General features: G+C 41.2%; 1 protein-coding gene across 2 annotated transcripts; it reads right to left on the bottom strand.

Moving 5' to 3' along the window:
- Positions 1-605: 605 nt before the first annotated feature.
- On the bottom strand, positions 606-18,647 carry AGXT (alanine--glyoxylate aminotransferase). 2 transcript variants are annotated; one of them, XR_009764045.1, is made up of 12 exons: positions 18,384-18,647; positions 17,187-17,379; positions 13,963-14,027; positions 13,360-13,460; positions 11,223-11,293; positions 9,742-9,826; positions 7,801-7,896; positions 6,766-6,835; positions 5,842-5,937; positions 5,090-5,218; positions 3,619-3,831; positions 606-1,552 (listed from the first exon to the last, which is right to left on the bottom strand). XR_009764045.1 is itself a non-coding variant. In XM_061636514.1 (11 exons), exons 1-11 carry the CDS (start codon positions 18,630-18,632, stop codon positions 3,724-3,726), a joined length of 1,263 nt encoding a protein of 420 aa, XP_061492498.1. In that variant the 5' UTR covers positions 18,633-18,647; the 3' UTR covers positions 3,387-3,723. The 2 variants fall into 2 exon arrangements, 1 of the variants encoding a protein (XP_061492498.1); XM_061636514.1 differs by lacking the exon at positions 606-1,552 and having other exon boundaries at positions 3,387-3,831.
- Positions 18,648-18,805: the final 158 nt, after the last annotated feature.

The following is an 18,805-nucleotide window of genomic DNA, read 5'->3' as shown; positions in this document are numbered from 1 at the left end:
TAATATTTTCAAGAGAAAATTGTGTTGGTCCCACTATCGTAAGTTCACCTAAGCCTTATGTTGCATTAATTTTGGTCTTGTATATCAAATTTATTGTTTTTCTTGTATAAGGAAACTAGCATCTCACTGAAAAGAATTCAAAATATAAAAGCCTGTTAAACATCATTACATTTTGCAATCCCAAATAAAACTTGTGTTCTAAAACTATAAACATTTAGTAAGCTCATTTAAAAGGGAAGGGGGGGAGAAGACTTGTGCATTAACATGTCTTTGGAAAGCAATTAGCAAATTTATGGAGACAGATCTATCATATCTGTATTATCCACAAGAGGCAAATGGAATCTCCAGGTTTGGATGCAGCGTTCATCTGAATACCAGTTGCTGTTACAACCTCATTCATATGTCATGGTAAATTATTGTTAATAATTTCTTGTGAATATGCCTTTATGTACTGTTCTGTCCTCTCTGCTAGTTCATGGAGGGAACAAACTATGATCCCTGGCTTAGCATTATGATCAATTCAGGGATCTTAGTTTGTTTTACTCCCATCAAACCACTATTTGTAGCCAGTCATTGGTTATTGTCAGGCCCAGGATGTGACTCAGGAACCAGACCAACGGCTGTAGTTAATTCGTGTTTTATTAGGGTAATGTCCAAACAAAGACTGCGTTTTCTCATGAAGCAATACAGGGATACAGGTCCTGCGGCATTGGGAGAAAGTTGACAGAGCAAGGGACTTCTTCCCGCCTGTTCTTTAAGAAGGGGCCAAACGGGCGCGCAATCTTTCGCTCCTCCTTAACTGCCCCTCAGGTACTGCCCGCCTTCCCCCCCTTCTCTCCTGTCTTTTCAGCTGTCTGCGTGTGCGCGGGGAGGGGGGAAGCATCACCCCCTCCTCTTCTGAAGTTTCCGATTCCAGGATGGGGGATAGGGGAGGGGCTGATGGTAAACTGCCTCCCCGCTTTTCGGCTGTGAGCAGCCCTCCCTCTTTCCCCTCTTGCTCTGAGCCTGAAAGAGGGGGAGGCGTGAGAATGTCCAGGGAGGGCTCAGGCTCCCCGTTGCTAAGCGACCTTATCACTGGCAGTTCCTCTGTTTCGTCTTCGCTCCAAAGGGGGGAAGTTCCTCCCCCTTCCCTCTGCCATCCATCCGAATACTCTTCTCCCAACTCTCCGGGATCCAGCTCCCCGGGATTGGGACCCCAGCTCTGCCTTCCGACAGTTATTGGAACAAAACAAAGTAAGATCCCTGATTTGGTCATAACAATAAGCCAGGGATCATGGTTGGTATCCTCTGTGTGCTAGCAGGGTGGAGTCAAATGGCACAGAAAGTTTCATTCATGGGAAACCATTAACTGGTTTATTATGACATACAAACTGGGCCAATGAGAGAGGGCTACAGTCTGTATGCTGGCTTATGGATTTCCTGGAAGCATCTGGCTGGCTACTGTTGGTAACAGGATGCTGACAGGATGAACCTTTGATCTGATCCAGCAGGGCCCTTCTTATCAGCCAGGCAGAGGTGGTGATATGTAGGCTTGCTGTAAAGCATCATGTTCCTAAAACAGAATGAAAATTTATTTATTTTTTATTTTATTACATTTTTAGACCGCCCTATAGCAATAAGCTCCCAGGGCAGTGTACAGCATAATAAAACAGGTTAAAATACAAAATTCTAAGACAGATATGAAATTCATCATAGTCATCTATGAATTTGAATTTTGTGTGTGTGTATCTGGTTGTTGGGTATAATCCAAAGTAGAATGAATGTAGGGGACACATGATAATTGTTTGTCAATATGAAAATATGTTCCAAAGGTTGACTTAGCAGCAGCAGGTAACTTAAGTAGGCCTGACAGTGAGATGCAGAAGGCGAACAGCTACTGCAGAGCTCTTTTGTCCCTACAGACCTCCTCCTATAAATACAGGCTTCTAATTTCAATAAAGGGAGATGATTATGAGAGAATTTTTTTGCATAGTTTTGTATAGTACCTCTGAGTATAACTGCTGTTAGGCTGGTAAATATAATGTTTGCAGTTCATAGACCCTTGGAGGATCTACTTTCCTTTGCTTTTCTGTAATTCAAAAAGAACTAACAAAATAGGAAGTGAATGAAAGCTATCTTCTAAAGTACACTTGAGGTCTGAACATAACTAGCTTCTGGCTTGTTTTGAATAGTTTAACATTTATGGGAAAGCCCCAAAGGTGTATATGTCTTACTGTATACGTGAAGTTTCCGCTGTCCATTCAAACTAATACATAGCTGCATAATGCAACATGGGGTGGATGGGTTAGGGTCCGTTTATGTATGTGAGATAATAAAGAATTGTATTCTTGTTTTTATAACTTGAAAAAAAATCCATGCTTTGTTCATAACTAAGTTTATCCATATCTGCTTACACAGAGAAATATTAGATGTTTGGTGGAGCTATCAATCAAGAGTGGAAAACTGAAGATCTGTTAAAGAAGCAAAATTTGATTGCCCCCGGGAGTGCAATGGAGCACAAATGGATTCAAGTGTGTTGAGTGAATTTGGTATTTTGTCATGCTTAGGTTGGGTCAAAATTATATCATCTTATATCTTGTAGAAGGTGGCTTAGGAATAAGTCTTCAGTTTTAGTCTTAGACCAAGTTTAACACACAGCTACATCTTGGCTCTTGTTTTATTTTTGTTTTTGCAGCTTTCATCCAATTTACTTTATTGTCAGTAGACTGGACTTGGATTGGAGCCTTTTGAGAGATTTGAAGGTAATATGATCAAGCCATTGATGCTAGTGGCACATGTGTACTCACTTTTTAAGCACTTCAAAAACCTTCAAGAACTGTTTCATCCGAGTGAAAGTGTACACAATACACAGGAAATTGTGGATTTATTAAACCACCTTCAGCTCTTCTGAAAACTGGTATCTGGCTCCAGCTTTAGTGTTTTTCTTTATCCTCTCAAGATTTCCACACAATTGTGTTTACTTGATGAACACACAATTTGTTACTTGACATTATACAGGATCTTCATACCTTCTCGCAAGGTAGCGCTTCTCTTGGTGCTGGTGGGGAAGCACTTTCCAAGCACTATATTTTCATACTGGGAAACTACAGCTCTTCTGTCTAACATTCTATTGTGAGTCTTCCTTGTGGAATGTTATGTGAATGAAATGTGCTTGATGAATGAGATTTATTGCAATTCTTCCCCTCTTGCTAATATATTTGCTGCATATTTAAGTATTTTTATACCACTCTTCAATCATTTTTCCAAGGCAGTTTAGAAAATGTATTTCACACTGCTCTGTGAAACTTCTACTTGTTTGGGTGCTGAATACATCTTTGCCAGCGTTGCTACCCAGTCAGAGAGGAGAACAAGATTGCAGAATCAACAGCAAAACCAGAGGCAGAAGCTGTGTTGGCAGAAATTAAATGTTTTATTTATGGAACATAAAGTTCAGTGACTTTCCTACCTATGTGCCCCCAGATGTATGTGTGAGTTTACCTGCATATAATTTGAACAATGGGAGCATACATTTGGTGAACAAAAATGGACGGGGAGTGACAACAGCACTAGTAAGAGTGCACAGAATACATGCAATGAAAACTTAAGTTTACTATTGTGTGAATTGTAAAGTACAGTTACCCAAACTATGGAATGAAAAAAGGGGAAAGCACTGTATGTGGATATTGCAGGACTTTAGCTACATTCACCGCCTCAGTTCTGTGTAAAAGACAATGGGATGAGATCTCATAGCTTGTTCTTCAGACAGTGCTGGAGAGCATCTTCCAGAGCATGGAGGACTCGGTCAACATTGTATTTAGTGGAGTTGTAGCCCATCAATCCTATTCTGAGAACCTAGTGATGAGACAATATCAAACAATTGAACGAGTGTTCTGTAACTCATTCTCTTAGCCCCAGCCCTCGTAGTCTAAGTGAAAAAGCAAATGAGTTCCACATCTGAATGGAGATTGTGGGATGGAAACCATGTAAATCCAGTTGTTTCTAATTAGAGTTGTAAATAATAACCAAGACTACCTTGATAAATAAGAACCAAGACTATTATTCCCAGTTTGCTGCAAAGTGGGATTGCTTGTTAAACTGCTCTGGGAATTGTAATTCTGTGAGGGGGATAGGGGGTCTTCTAACAATCTTAGCACCCATAACAAATTGCAGTTCCTGGGATGCTTTTGGAGAAGCTATGACTGTTTAAAGTGGCATCATACTGCTCTAAATGTGTAGTGCAGATGGGACCTTTGTCAAGGACTTGAGTAGGAGGGAACAGTTAGCCCTTTTTGTCTTGTGCTTTTTATAACCAATCAAGTCTTGTGGGGATGGGAGATACAGAACAAGACTACTCAGCTGTTGCTAAAAGGAGGAGATTTATACTACTCACCTTTCCCCCCCCAATACTTTGTATTGGGGTCTCTAACAGTCTTAGAAAGATCCTGCTTATGGTTTACAAACTTTGGGAGATTACATGAGGAATGCATGTTTCTCAACGCCGGAGTGGCTGGAGCTTGCTAAACCACTCCCCTCCTAAAGAACAGTGACAGCTTGATGAAATGGTCCACCCATAGATCTTTTGAGTCCTCTACTTCAGACTGTAGCTTGGGGATTTCATGTTTGAATATTGCCCTCCCTTCACATAGAAAACTTAACACAGCTGGGAGAAAGCTATATTCTCAGTGGCATGCCCACTTTCCATGGGTTTGAAGGGATGAACTTAGCAGCCTCCATCCTGGCTTCTGTCCAAACCAGTGCTAAATCACTCATTCCATTAGTGCAACGATTTATGCTTGCACAACCAAACGCCCCCTCATGTTCCCTAAATCTGTTTTGGGGTTTCCCCCAAGCAGCACAGATTTGGGGAGGACAAGGAGAGGAGAGAAGTTCCACTGTGCAAGTGTAAATCTTTGGCTAATGGAACAAGTGCATTGGATATCATTCCCTGTCATCAGATTTTAATATAATTCTTTGGGCAGTGTAATTTGGAATTAATAGCCAAATCTGGAATAACAGAAGATTTACAAAGTTCTGCTTTTCATTGAAAACCAGACAGTCATATATTTAGTTATATCTCATTTTATTATATCTTGCCATAAGCCTTACCTACCTTGCCTGCTGAAGCACCCAGACCTCCTGAAACTTCAATACCATGCTTTTTCATAATATATTCGGTTATTTCCTTCCAGTCATATCCTTTGGGTACAAAGACAGTGTTGACTGTTGGAAGCCTTGCATCCTAAAAAATAAAGAAAATGGGTCAAAACCACCCATGTAGTTTCTGAATTGATGTAAACTGTGCCATCTGAATGAAAGGCTCCCCCTCAATGACTTTCTCCTTGCTTGGGTGCAACCCTTTCACATTGGGAATCACTTTGATTAATATGCAATACAACCTGTTGACTATTTGTCAGTGGTGAAGTTGAATCTATGTAAGCCTAGAAATAGATTAATTCTCGGGACCCAAAGTTGGTTTCAGGTAAAGTTTTGTGTTCTGTCCTGTACATTTTTGGTTACTTGTTGACTAGAGTTGAAAGTGGAATGCAACTATACCTCTCAAAGAAACTATATTCAGCTTTGGAAACACTATTGACTCACTCCAGCCTGATTCAACAGAATGATGTTGCAGGAACAAAGTCTCTTCTGCTTGTCTCTGATTCCAATTCTTCCTCTTTGTCTGTATATCCTGCTATACCCAGAATAGTATCCCACAGGCCTGTAATTTCCTATTTCTCTCCCCATCCCCTAAGCTGGTTCTATAAGATGCAGCAGCAGCAGCACACAATTTAAATCCCTTGTAACATTATAGTGGTGATTACTGGACATACAATGCAGACTAAATGTTTGTAGTTTGAATCCTACCGGTTCCTTCACAAAGAGTTGTAGGCCTAATTTCTGTAGCCCTGCGCACAGGTACAGGCTGTTTTCCTTGTGAAGCCTCCAGGAATTCTCTAGCCCCTGTGTAGAAAATAATTCATTTTCTTCTGTAGGGAATAAAGGTCTTTTTCAAACAGGCATCTTGGCATAGTGGATATATTATACAGTGACAGCATGCACTAGTTTGATCAGTGGATGAACACTTTCGTCTTTAGAAAAGTCATATTTGTGATTGAGATGGAGATTGGCTTTGTGAGCTCTTTGACCTTAGTATACAAGAACTGTCTGAAATTAGTATGATTCTCATTTCAATTTCTTAGTGTCCACATCACCAAAAATGGCATCTTCCTTGCCAGTCCTGGAGAAACCAAGGTCTAACTTAGAAAGTGAATTGGCTACAAACCTAACTATGTCTATTCAGAAGTTAGTGCTGTTGAATTCAGTGTGGCTTACTCCCAAGTAAGTGTAGTTAGGATTGCAGAGTCGGGTATCAGACTTGTAAATTCCTCATTCTGATTCCAGTCAAAGAAGGATGATACTGTTTCTGCGAGGTCTAAGGTGCTTCAGATTTTATGCAGCAACCTTGATTTCAAAGGTATTACATCAATGTTGCTTCCAGTAAATCATGTAGGGCAAATTTGTATTCCTAAACATGCGGAGGATATACATTGGGAAGTTCTGGTTGGCCATATAGGGCCAAGATACATTTACTATTGAGGAATATGTTGGTTTTTTATGCATTACATGTTTACTACTAGTGGAGCATGGCAAACCTGGTTGCTGCACAATATGCGCAGCAGCTCTAAAATTTCCATTTCTAATTAAGCAGCAGAAATGTTGGGATTTCATTTTCTTCATTTCCTTTACTCTTTCAACCTATAGACCTTACAGTCTCCTGTAGTAACTGACCTTTTCTGCAAGAATTGCCAAGGCTTCTCGCAAACAAAAAAATGTGTTGATGGGTGCTGTATGATGATACCTGCAAAGATGCATGCAATATGTAAGAGAGATATTTAAATATATCAACTTGTTAGAAAACATGCTGCAATTTCTTTCCTACCTGTCAACCACCCCATCCCAAAGCAAAATGGGAGCAGGGGGCAGGACAATGAAGCGAGGAAGAGTTACACTATTCTCAATTTAAGCCTAAGAAGCATCATTAGTTATGCCGCCTAACAAGATCAGCCTCAGAAAGCCTTCTCTCTATCCCATCAGTGAAAACAGCCAGACTGGTGAGGACTAGAGAGAGGGCTTTTTCAATTGTGGCCCCCACCCTGTGGAACTCCCTCCCTAATGATCTCCGCCTTGCCCCCTCTATAATGAGTTTCCGCCAGACTGTGAAGACCTGGTTCTTCAGGCAGGCCTTTGGGGAGGATTAGATTTTATTATTATTATTGGTGTAGATTTTAATGTTTACTGGATTGCTATGTTATTAGATGTGTAGATAGATTTTATTATTATTATTGGCTCAGATTCTAATGTTTATTGCACTGATATGCTAATTTGTATGTCACCCAGAGTGGGTGGAGAACCAGCCAGATGGGCGACTAAGAAATTTAATTAATAAATAAATAAATATCTAACCAGGTGATGCCTTGCAGCTGTTTTTTGTGTTTTAAGTGATTCTGAGACTCAAACTAACTGAACAGCAAGGTTTTTCTCTCGCGTTTTATGCAAAGCAGCCTCAGAGGCTGCACTTGAGAACAGGAAGCGTGGCAGGTGGAGAGGAGGAGCTATTAAACCCTTCCCTGTCATTTGTCCATTCAAAGTCTTTCCTCTTCCCCCAGCTGCATTCCCACCATAGGATGGAAAGATAGTGCTATAGCTTGTAGTTCTAATCTCTGTTGGAGGGCTGGCAGTTCAGATGTGTAGCTCAATAACTGTCCAGGGCCCAGTCCATGTCTGGAAAACCAGGTGCAAAAAAAGAGAGACATAACTTCTCACTTTCTTGGGTTATTGTTGCAGCCCCAGTATTGAGCCAGCTCTTCCATGTCCAGATAAAAGGAAGTTGGCTTTGTCTTCCTGCTATAAATCTTCTTCCTGACAAAATGGAAAAGCAAAGATTGGTCTCCTGAAGGAAATCTACCTGTGAAGCACAGCCTTTGTGCACCTGCTGCCCCTAGTGCAGAGGTGGGGGACTTTGGCCCTCCAGATGTTTCTGAATTACAACTCCCTTCATCCATGGTCCGTTCGTTGGCCCTGCTTTCAGGGGGTGATGGAGTTGTAGTGCAGAAACATTTGAGAGGCAAATGTTACCCAGCCCTGCAGTATTTGCTCTATACTGCACACATCAGTATGGATAAAAAAAAAATCAGGTTTGTTTGATTGTTTAGTATAGCAGGTTTGGTGCCTGTAATCCCATGAGAATTGAATCTGAATAGGAAAGTTGAGAAAACAATTGTACTGTTGTCTAGAAATAACCCTGATAAATGCCAGTTGTCCCTACATCTCACAGTGACGGGCTCCTTGGAAGAGTTGCTAATAATAAAGCAAAGGCCTGAAAACCCAAGGTAGGCAAAGATAATGGGGTCCTTCACAGGCCTGCAGCTGTATAATATTGTTAGAGGATTGGGGTTGGTGAGGATATCCTTAGTATTCCTTCCAGTCCTGTGGTTCTATAGTTGTAAGTCTGGGGTCTGCAAAAGAGGATGACTACTTAAAACAGTCAAACCATTTTCTTAATTAAATAGCCCTGGCCATGTAGTATCTTTTTTTATTAGGTAATCTTGGGGCAATCTGTTACCACAGAAACTCAGTGGTTCTTAACCTTTATTGGGTCATGGACCTCTTTGGGAATCTGAAGAAAGCTATGGACCCCCATAAATAAATACAACTTATTTTATTGCATTGGAAATGGATTTTTTGTGTGGCTGGTTTCCCTCTTGGGGTCCATGGACCACAGGCTGAAAACCCCTGAAGTAACTGGGGGCACTTCTGGAAAGTGAGCATAAGTGGACATGTTGTTTCTTCCTCCCCTGGCTGGAGGTGATGTCACTGAGTGTGTGAAAGAGAACTAAACTGAACCTGGAAGAGGCACCAAGGTCTTGACTTTCTCTCTGAGATATTGAGCCCTTTAGAAATATATTGGAGTGTTAATACAGTGACCTTCCATCTTATGCAGGGTGTGTGCACATATAAATAAATAATGTAACTCAAACTTTATAGTGTCAAATGCCAAAAGTCTCCAGTGACTTTCATTCTAAAGAAACCAATGTAAGGTACATCCAGGACCCCTGGAAACCTTTCACCACTCTGAGATTGGAGTGTACGTAACAGTGTTGCCCAGAGGAATCAGTTCAATAGACTAAAGTGTGGAATCACAGGCATGCCTGCCTGCCAGCTAATGATAATAAGTATGATGGTATTGGAAACAGATTGCTTCAATTCAGTCAGTAACACAATGCTCTTGAGAATTCCCTCAGGACTTTCAATGCCAAGGGCTCTCATTCAGACCCTTTGTTAGAAGCAAGCAGGAAAACATAGATAATATGAGGTACTTGAGCCTGGAGTTTGCAAGATGCGATGTGGTGCTCACTTTGTTCAGTGGGATGGATCCAAAGAACTGAGTGGAAGGAAAATACAATAAATATTTTGATACAACCTTGTGAGAGTTCAGTCAGTGCTATAATATGCATGCTCTGATGCTTCCACAAGTGCTTGAACAAGCTGTTAGGGAAGCTGAAGCATCTTTGGATTGAGGTTAATTTTTCTCTCACAGTGCTTTAGTATGAGGTGTAAAACAGTCCTTTGGTGAGCAGAAGACACCTTCGGGTCCAGACCAATGACTTTAGGAGCCTCCTATCATTTCCCTTATCCCAGTGGCATTGGTCTGCCTGTCATCCAGTTGAGAGTGACTTGTCTCTTAAGCAATCTATTTTTACTTACCGTGCTCTCTTGCTGAAAGAGATAGGAGAAGCACCAGGTGGCGCACTTAAGACTTTCTGGGAGCCAGAGTAGAGGATGTCAATTCCTATGAGTACAACAGAGGGGAAAACGTCTTGATAAGAGTTTGTTCACTTTGTCAGTTCTGTACTGCAGCTCTTAATAAATTATGTTCCTCCCAGTCATTTTTTTTTACAATAGTTTTTATTCAAATTTTCATAAAACAAACAAAACAAAATAAAAAAAACATAACACAATAAGAAAATAAAAATAAAAAATTTGACTTCCGATTTGTCACAGATCAGCTATAAATATATAATATATATCAAACCTGTCCCTTAATACATACAAAATCACTGTTCTCCATTTTTGTAAGGCAGTGGCTTGTTTCAGAAATCATTGTGAAACACGGTGGCTTTGGGAACAGGGAGTTTACTTATTACAAATAATGACTAAACCAGATTGGAGGAGGGAGGGGCCAGATTCTCCAATACCCACTTAAACTGGTTAAAAGTCATTCTCTTTTCCCAGGAAATGCTGGATGTTGTTTGGGGTGAGAGCAGTCTAAAGTATTCTAACAGCATATCACAAAACCATGTTTTCTGGGATTCTTTGCAGAAAGGTATGACAGTTAAAAGTGGAATACAGCCAATATAAGTACAGTATAAATAATCACAGGCTTCCCCAACCTGGTGTCCTCCGGATGTTTTGGACTATAACTCCTGTGGTGGCTAGAGCTGATAAGAATTGTAGTCCAGAACATCTGGAGGACACCAGGTTGGGGGAGGCTGCCATGTACTTAGGAGAAGCCTAGGCACTAGTTTCAGATTTACCTACTTGCTCTGCCATATGCTGTATAAGGCATCTCCTGTAATATCTGTTACATTTCTCTGCTGATGTTAAAGAAGCCTATGCCCAAGTTCTCAGTAAATAATACATCTCTGTCTTGTGGCATCATCGGGGATGTTGTTTAAACATCCCTGCTGCAGGGATGAGACTGTGCTGGGACCATCATGGGGCAAGCATTTCCACCTGCCTTGCCCCACCCCTCTGCCTGGGCCTTATCAGGAGGAGCTGCAGGCTGAGTCGTGCTGCTGCAGGGATGAGACTGTGCTGGGACCTTCAAGGGGCAAGCATTTCCACCTGCCTTGCCCCCCACCCCTGCTCTTAGTGACATTTGTTTGGGGACTGTCCTTTACCAGGAAGATGAATGTTTTTGGTTTGCTGTTCCGTTTTTTTAGCTTTTCCGTTATTGTTAGTTTTTATTGTTAGTCTCTTAATGTTTTGATGTTTGCATGTTCTGCTTTGTACGTCGCTTAGAGTGGCTGACAATTCAGCCAGATAAGCGACTAATAAGTCGAATAAATAAATACATAAATAAATAAAATAATTCTGGTAAGGAGCCTCAAAGTTAATATCGAATCCTACATCAGTTTCCATTTTATATAGAACCTCGCAAAGATAGATTGCTACATCTTGCTCACCCTGCTGGTCCATGAGAACTGGAACGCCACCTAGTGATGCCACAGCATCCACCAGTAGCAAGCAATTATACCTGAAATAGGAAAGAATAGAGATTTGGGGTGCTTCCAGGCCAGGGGTGGGGGCTTATATTGTAAACAGGTCATTCAGATAAGATTTTTCTATGTGCAAATGTGGCAACTTCCACATACTCTGATATTTCCAGTCATAATATTCATTGCCATTTCACTGTTAGCCATCCACACCAGTGGGCAGAGCTTGATGGAATGCATCTGGGCTGTATTCTTCTGTCTCTCTCCTCAGTTGGTGTTCCCCTGCTCTCTCTCTTTTCCATTCTCAGCATGTGTGCAATATCTCAAGGACTGCCTCTCCCTATATGAACCAATCTGGACTCTGTGTTCGTCATCTGAGGCCCTTCTTTGTGTGTCCCCTCCACAGGAAGTTTGGAGGGTGGAAACACGAGAATGAACCTTTTCAGTGGTGCCCCCCCCACTTGGAATGTTCTCCCCAGGGAGGCACGACCGTGCCTTCTCTGTCCATCTTTAGGCACCAGGCAAAGACCTTCCTCTTCACTGAGGCCTTTGTTACGCTATCATGGTCCTTTTTGTTTGGATTTTAAATTCTGTATATTATACATTCTTAAATTCATTTCATACTGCATGTTTTTTAAAATTGTTGTGAGTCACCTAGAGGCCATTGGGTATGAGGTCACTAACAAATTAAGTTATTATTATTACTAACAATAAAAATAACGTTGGGGGCTGCCAGAAACCAAATGGCTAGGTTGTGCTCAGGTAAACAAGCGTGGCGATAGAGTTCACTGCCTGAAATATCAGCCAATACGTGACAACCCCCCACAAAAAAAGTGCACTAATGAGCTTCCGTATTAGCAGTATAGACGTTATTTTATTATATTTTCTGCAGTAAGGGAAAATATGAATCAACTTTTTTAAAAGTATGGGCTTGCATTTTGATGATGATGTCAAGTGGACGTTGTAAAAAAAACACAACCTTGTGGGCATGAATAGTAGTGATTCAACAAAGTCCTGTCTGGAAGTGCCCTTAGGTTCAAATTATGCTATTAACAGCCTCATACCTGGTGTTGCTCAGAAATTCTAAGAAACCAAACAACCAGTGCAATTTTGAAAGTTTCAGTCCACTATCTTAATTCAAAATGGCATCCAATAGTATCCAAATATAGATGAAAGCCTGCTCCTTGATCTCAGGACTCATTATGCAAAATTTGGTTACAGTATCTTAAGAGGTGTCCAAACCCACAGCAAACAAGCAGCTTTCCAAAAACATACTCGATGTGGAGTTCCTTGATTCTTTCTTCTGTTTATTTCTTTTTAACCCAAAGGAGCCTGTGTATGCCTGAATGGTGGGAGGCTGGTTAACTCTTTCTCCTGCAGACATTTTGTCATTGCAACATCCTCACTCCTTCACCCACAGCATACAAGGGCTCCTATTTTTCCCTGTAGGTGAAAAAGCACCTTGGAGAGGAATATTTAGAGCTCATAGAGGATGATTTTGCAATGAAAATTGATCTAAGCAGCTTCCCAATGCCTGCTTCTTCCACTCATACTCATAACCCACTGAGCTGCTTTGGGTTTAAAAAAAAAAATCCACAGGCAAAAAATAATAGAACACTTTGAAACATTTTATTAGACGGAATACTATTCATTTTAAACTTTGTTTCATCTGTCATGTTGTTTTTCCTGACTATATTTCTCAATAAGCCTAAGCCTCTTTAGGGTGCCCTGTTACAGTTTGCAGAGTCGTTGGCTTGAAACGCTGATTTAGTCCATGAAGTGGTATTAACAAAGTTAATCCTTCATTGGTGTTAAGGGTGGGTTGTACCTTAAACCAGCATAGCACATTCTTTTGGCAAATGCTTACTCATTGTCTTTTGCACACATGCCACAGCTGTGTCATTGCACTAAGTGTTCCCTAGCTCACTCTGACCAGTTTCTCCGCTTCCATGTTCTTGCAAGAAAAGAAAACCCACCAGAAATATATTTGCAGAAACATGCAAATGTTGTGGACAGCATACACAATAACGAGCACCATCGTAAATCAGCTTAGATCATTATGCCTTATCTCTGAGGCAAATAGTGCGCAATTTCTGACCTCACTGACCTGTGGCAGAGATTTCCAAGACCCTCCAGTGGCTGAACCACTCCAGTGGATGATTCTCCATGTGTGATGAAAAACAAAAAGGGAGCATATGCTGCCAAACCCTATGACAGGCAACAGGAAAAAAGAGTCACGCAAGACCCAAAATTAGAAGGCTGGGGTGAGGGAGTGGGAAAACAGTACTTTGTTCCTAGCAGGTTAGAGGCTAAATTCCTACAAACTGGTTGTCCAACTCTCTCCACAAGAAAGACAGATATTTCAGGTCTTACTTAAAGCTGTATGTTTGTATTTAAATTATTTATATAATATTTTGCCTTTCAGGATACAAACCCTTCCAATAAATATGCTTGTTATTATTACATTTATATCCCATCTTTCCTCCAAGGAGCTCAAGGTGGCATACACAGAGTAGTTCTCCCTCTGCATTTTATCTGCTCAACAATCCTGTGAGGCAGGTTAGGCTGAGAGACTCTGACTTTCAAGGTTGCCTAGCAAGCTTCATGTCTGAGTGGGGATTTGAACCTTGGTATCCCAGGCCCTAGTCTGACACTATGATAATCAATTGACTCTTGCTGGTACTTTCAGCACCCTTTGCCCACAACTCACCTTCTCTATTTCTTCAAGAGTGAAATACTCTCCAGGAGCCTTTACCAGCTGATGTACTTCAGCTCCTAAAAAGGTAATGCATGACAAATCATGTTACATGAACCTTGTCAGAGATCAAAGAAGAAGCAAAGGACAAAGCATTAACATTTGTTCCGTTTAGACAATAATTAATTTGCAAACTGTTCTAAGGGGTAGGCATAATATATTTTATATTTTATTAGATTTATATACCACCTTCCCTCCAAAGAGCTCAAAGTGGCATACATGGTTTCTTTCCCACCCGAATTTTATTATCACAACCTGCCTGTGTGGTAAGTTAGGCTGGAAGACAGTAACTGGCCCAAAGTCATCCAGTAAGTTTCATAGCTCAAACCTCAGTGGGTTTCAGTTTCCTAGGAACTAAAATAAGAGGGAATGTATAAGCAGCTTTCAGAGGTTTTTCTTGACTAGGTTAGATTTTGCTGACCCCCTCACCCCAAGAGCATTAGACATTATTATCTAATGTGAATTATTGTGGCTAAAAAGGACCAACTGTCTCAGTGCACCCTGGAAATGCCTTTGAAAAGTGGTTTGGACCTGGAGAAATTACAGTCCAGCCATAGGCTGAAGACGTTAAATTGTGAGGTCAGCTAATTGGCACTGACAGTGAGCCCCTTGAAGTTAAGTAACATTACAATGTCAAGTGATTGACAGTTGGATGGTCCCATCCACCTGGCAAAATGACCCTCAGAGGGTAGGCCAGCTCAGACGCTTGGGCTGAAAAAGATTCCCTACTATGGTTTACCGCTCAAAGTCCACCAAAATAGTTGACACATGAGGAGCTTCAGCACATTAAAATAATTAAAAAAACACCACCTGGTGTGTCTTAGCCTTTATGCATACACTTTAGGGGTGGATTAGCATTCCCAGTAGAGTGATGGGAAGACTGCATAATCACTTGGTAGCAGATCCCACGGTATGTTAGAGAGCCACTGGCTCTTCTGCTTGAAATGAGTCATGTATTAAGTTGAGTGCAGAGCATCACAATTGTCAAAGTCCATTCAAGCTGGGAATCTCCAGAATACATAGTATGATTAAACATGAAGTGGGAAAGAAGCATTTAATCATTAAACACACGTTAACTTATTTGCTAAAATCAAATAATTATTTACTAAAACATCATTTTGATATTTTAAATTCTGTGTGTTTTTGCAAGTCACTTTGAGACATTTAATAAAGTAAGTGACTAATAAATGCAATAATAATAATAAATTAATGGAACATTAGTTTTGAAGGCAAGAATAGGAAACTGCTTCAACTGACCATTAGCTTATCTAGCCCAGTATTGTCTATACTGGCAATGGCTCTCTAAAGTTTCAGACGAGAGTCTTCCCCCGCCCTACCTGGAGGTATCAGGGAGTCAGCCTGGGACCTTTTGAGTGCCAAGCAGATGCTCTGCCACTGTGCACCTTTCTTTAAGGAAAAGTAGCAGTTATGGCAATTCAAGAGGGGTAGCAGTGTCTGGCTATAGCAACAAAAACAATTAGTCTTGTAGCATCTTAAAGACTAATAAATTTATTGTGGGCTGCTTTGTCAGCTGCATGTTAGCATGCTGCAGCAAAACAACAAATTAGTAATCACCAGTTACAGATAGTATGATGAACTGGTCACTGTTCTTACCTGTTTATGCATTCAGTGAAGTATGATGTGGCCCATGGGAAATTATGTTATAATAAATTGATAGTCTTTAAGGTACCCCAATATTCTCTGTTGTTCTTATTGTAAAATACTAACACGGATGACCTTGTGGAATTACTTCTTATTTTGTATAGATTTATATTTCATGGTCTTTGGGCACATGCACATACATGCACCACCTGCGGAAAGCACCTCATGCATATGACAAAGTAGCCTCTGGAGTCCATAGGTGGTATCTAGCTAATGCGTCCCATCAGCGCAAGGATTTCTGCTTGTGCAAAAGGACTCCCGAGCCTTTCCTCCCCCTGAGTGTGCCCTGTGCCCTCCCCAAATCTGTTGTAGAGGGTTGAGAGAACTCAAATAGATTAGGGGGCATGCAGGGGAAGGAAAGTCCTATTGCACAACTGGAAATCCTTGTGCTTTATGGGATGCTATTTTGGATACAATGTCATGATATCTTAAGCCATAATAAATCTAGAAGACTCTTAATAGTTTTAAAGGCATGACTAGACATTTGATCCACATCTGTGTCAGCATTTAAGCATGGGTTAGTTCTGGTTGAATATGAACTGAAATTAAAAACATTTCCTCCAGTGAAAAGGAAGGCAATCAGCTATTTTATGTATCAGAAATTTATCAGAGAATTTATTTATTCTCACCTTTTCTAAATACAGTAGGTTCAGCATTTACTTAAGAAGTGTTTACATTAACAGTACAAAGCACAAACTGGGAGATGCTGCATTAGAGCAGTTGGCAGTTTGGATGGCACAGCAATATGCTTTCCTGTATGTGTGATAGGACCATAAAACATGTACATTGACAACACAATCCTATATGTGCCTAGTCACAGAAGTAAGTCTCACTGAGTTCAGTGAGGCTTATTCCCAAGTAGTATAGGACTGCAGCCTTAGAATCATAGAATAGTAGCTTTGGAAAGGGCCAATAAGGCCATTGAGTCCAACCCCCTGCTCAATGCAGGAATCCAACTTAAAGCATACCGGGCAGGTGGCTGTCCCGTTGAATGCCTCCAGTGTTGGAGAGCCCACCACCTTCCTTGGTAATTGGTTCCATTGTTGTACTGCTCTAATGTTTTCTCTAATGTTCAGCTGAAATCTGGCTTCCTATAACAAACCCATTATTCTGTGTCCTGCACTCTGGGATGATCGAGAAGAGATCCTGGCCCTCTTTACCTAAAAGTAAGCCCTGTTGCAGGGCTGAGGAACCTGTGGCCCTCCAGATTTTTGCTGGACAACATATCTCTGACTATTAGCAATGCTGCCTGGGGCTGATGGGAGCTGGAGTTCAACAACGTTTTGAGGACCACAAATTCCCCACCCTTGCCCTATTGTACAAAGCAGGACTTACAGAGGATTTGGCTGTAAGTAACTGCAGCTGCTGCATTGTAAATGGCAGCACAGCTTATATCCCAGTAATGATGGAAGGCATGATTCTATAGAAAACATGGAAGAGGTTCATAGCTTCTGAACTGAGCAATTTTGAAGCTGGCTTTAGATTAAATGCAAATTTGAAAGGTTCAAAACCCATACCAAGCCTTTTGGCAATGTCAGCTGCTCGTTCACCCCAAAATCCATTCACAGCTACCAACACTTTGTCTCCTTGCTCCACCACATTCAGGAAGGCTGCTTCCATGGCACAATGGCCTGTGCCGCTGACAGCCAATGTGAGGGGGTTCTGTGTCTGGAATGCATACTGGATTCCCAGCTTGATCTCATCCATTATCTGAGGGCAACAGAGAAGATAATTAGAGTTAAAGCTTTTCCGAGGCTGGCAGTGCAAGTGTATTTGTATCTGTGAATCCTGACAGTGAGGTTAATAGAAGAAAGAGCGGCACCCATTAAAAGTTCTGTACACTTTTTTTTAGACAGAAGACAACATCCAAAGGGGCTCAATTGCATTTGAGATCCTGTTCTTGATTGTGTATTTCCTTATATCACATAATACACTAGCTGCTCTTACTTTATGAGCAGCATGCTCTTGTGTATGGGTGAATTGTGAATCCTAATACCTCACCCAGGGTAGGCAGAATAAACAAATTGTCTGGTACAGCAGATTTCAAATGTGATAAATATGGAAGGAGGCTGACTTTCTGTACAAGTTGTCCCCCATGGAGCCTCAAAATGCAAGTCAGCATGGAGCCCTCATGTTCCTTAAAATGGCTCCCAGCCAGATTATACACAGAGATTACATGCCTCCAGTTTAGTGTATACTTGCATGTTATTAAGCCTAGGATGACTGCTATGAATAAACAAGCCTTTCCAAGCAACAGAGCTCAAAAGGAATATCTGTCTCATTGAATGACTTACAGAGGAATAAAAATCATAGCTAAATAGCAGGAGGTTGTATAGATTTAAAGAGTTGGGTTTCAAAGCTTCATGCATGCTTAGTGGATCAAGATCAGAGGAAAGCCTGGGGCTCATATGGGCTCAGTAGAATTAAATTATTAAAAATGAGGAAATACCCATCCAAAAGAAGGAAAATAATGTTTCTGGTTTGATTAATAAATGCTGTGGCTAGATGATAATAATTGTCAGAGATCTAGATTATATTAAGCCAACTGGTTTAGAAAATTACTTTTTTTAAAAAAAGAAATAAATCAGTGGACTAATAAGTAATTAATCATCACTGTCAGAGTGATGTGCCTGAAAGGTGGAAAAGCAGAAAGTGGAAGCTGCTAGGAATCCTTGGCAGCAAACCTCAGAAGGATTTGGGATTGTATTCCTTACCTGGATCATCTCTTTGTGGACATGTCCTATGAGCTGCCGACCACCTGCAGACAAGATCCGGGGAGGGGAATTGGAGGGTCCAGGTCCCAGCAACAGCCTGTCTGGGATGGACAGTGGTTGTAGCAGGGGTGCAGGGGGTGGCACCCATTGGTTTTGAGAAGCCATGGTGCGGCAACACTGACTTAAAAGAAGAGGCAGCCGAACAGGAGTCCAACCTGCTGCCTGCAGCACTAGGAACACACTGCCCATTGCTGACCGACCTTAAATAGAGGGCCCGTTGGGGTCGAGCAAAACAAACAGATCTTAGATAAGATAAATCCTGGTGCACCTCCCTCTTGTTTCTCACCACTTCTGAAAAATATTCCAATGGCTGTTGAGCTTGTTTTGTTCTGACAGGCCTCCAGGCTCTTGTGAATACAAGT

Source organism: Rhineura floridana, chromosome 7 (genome assembly GCF_030035675.1).
Source record: "Rhineura floridana isolate rRhiFlo1 chromosome 7, rRhiFlo1.hap2, whole genome shotgun sequence".
NCBI lineage: Eukaryota > Metazoa > Chordata > Lepidosauria > Squamata > Rhineuridae > Rhineura > Rhineura floridana.
Note: the sequence above shows the minus strand (reverse complement) of the source record. Positions and strands in the feature narration are given on the sequence as shown.

Bases quoted from the DNA above. Each gene is read 5' to 3' on its own strand.
- AGXT (XM_061636514.1), bottom strand. From the start codon at position 18,632: ATGGGCAGTGTGTTCCTAGTGCTGCAGGCAGCAGGTTGGACTCCTGTT. The intron at 6,836-7,800 runs GTGAGAAGTTAT...GCATCTTTGCAG, and splicing joins TGCAACAATAACCCAAGAAA to GTATCATCATACAGCACCCA. The intron at 5,219-5,841 runs GTAGGATTCAAA...TTTATTTTTTAG, and splicing joins AACTCTTTGTGAAGGAACCG to GATGCAAGGCTTCCAACAGT.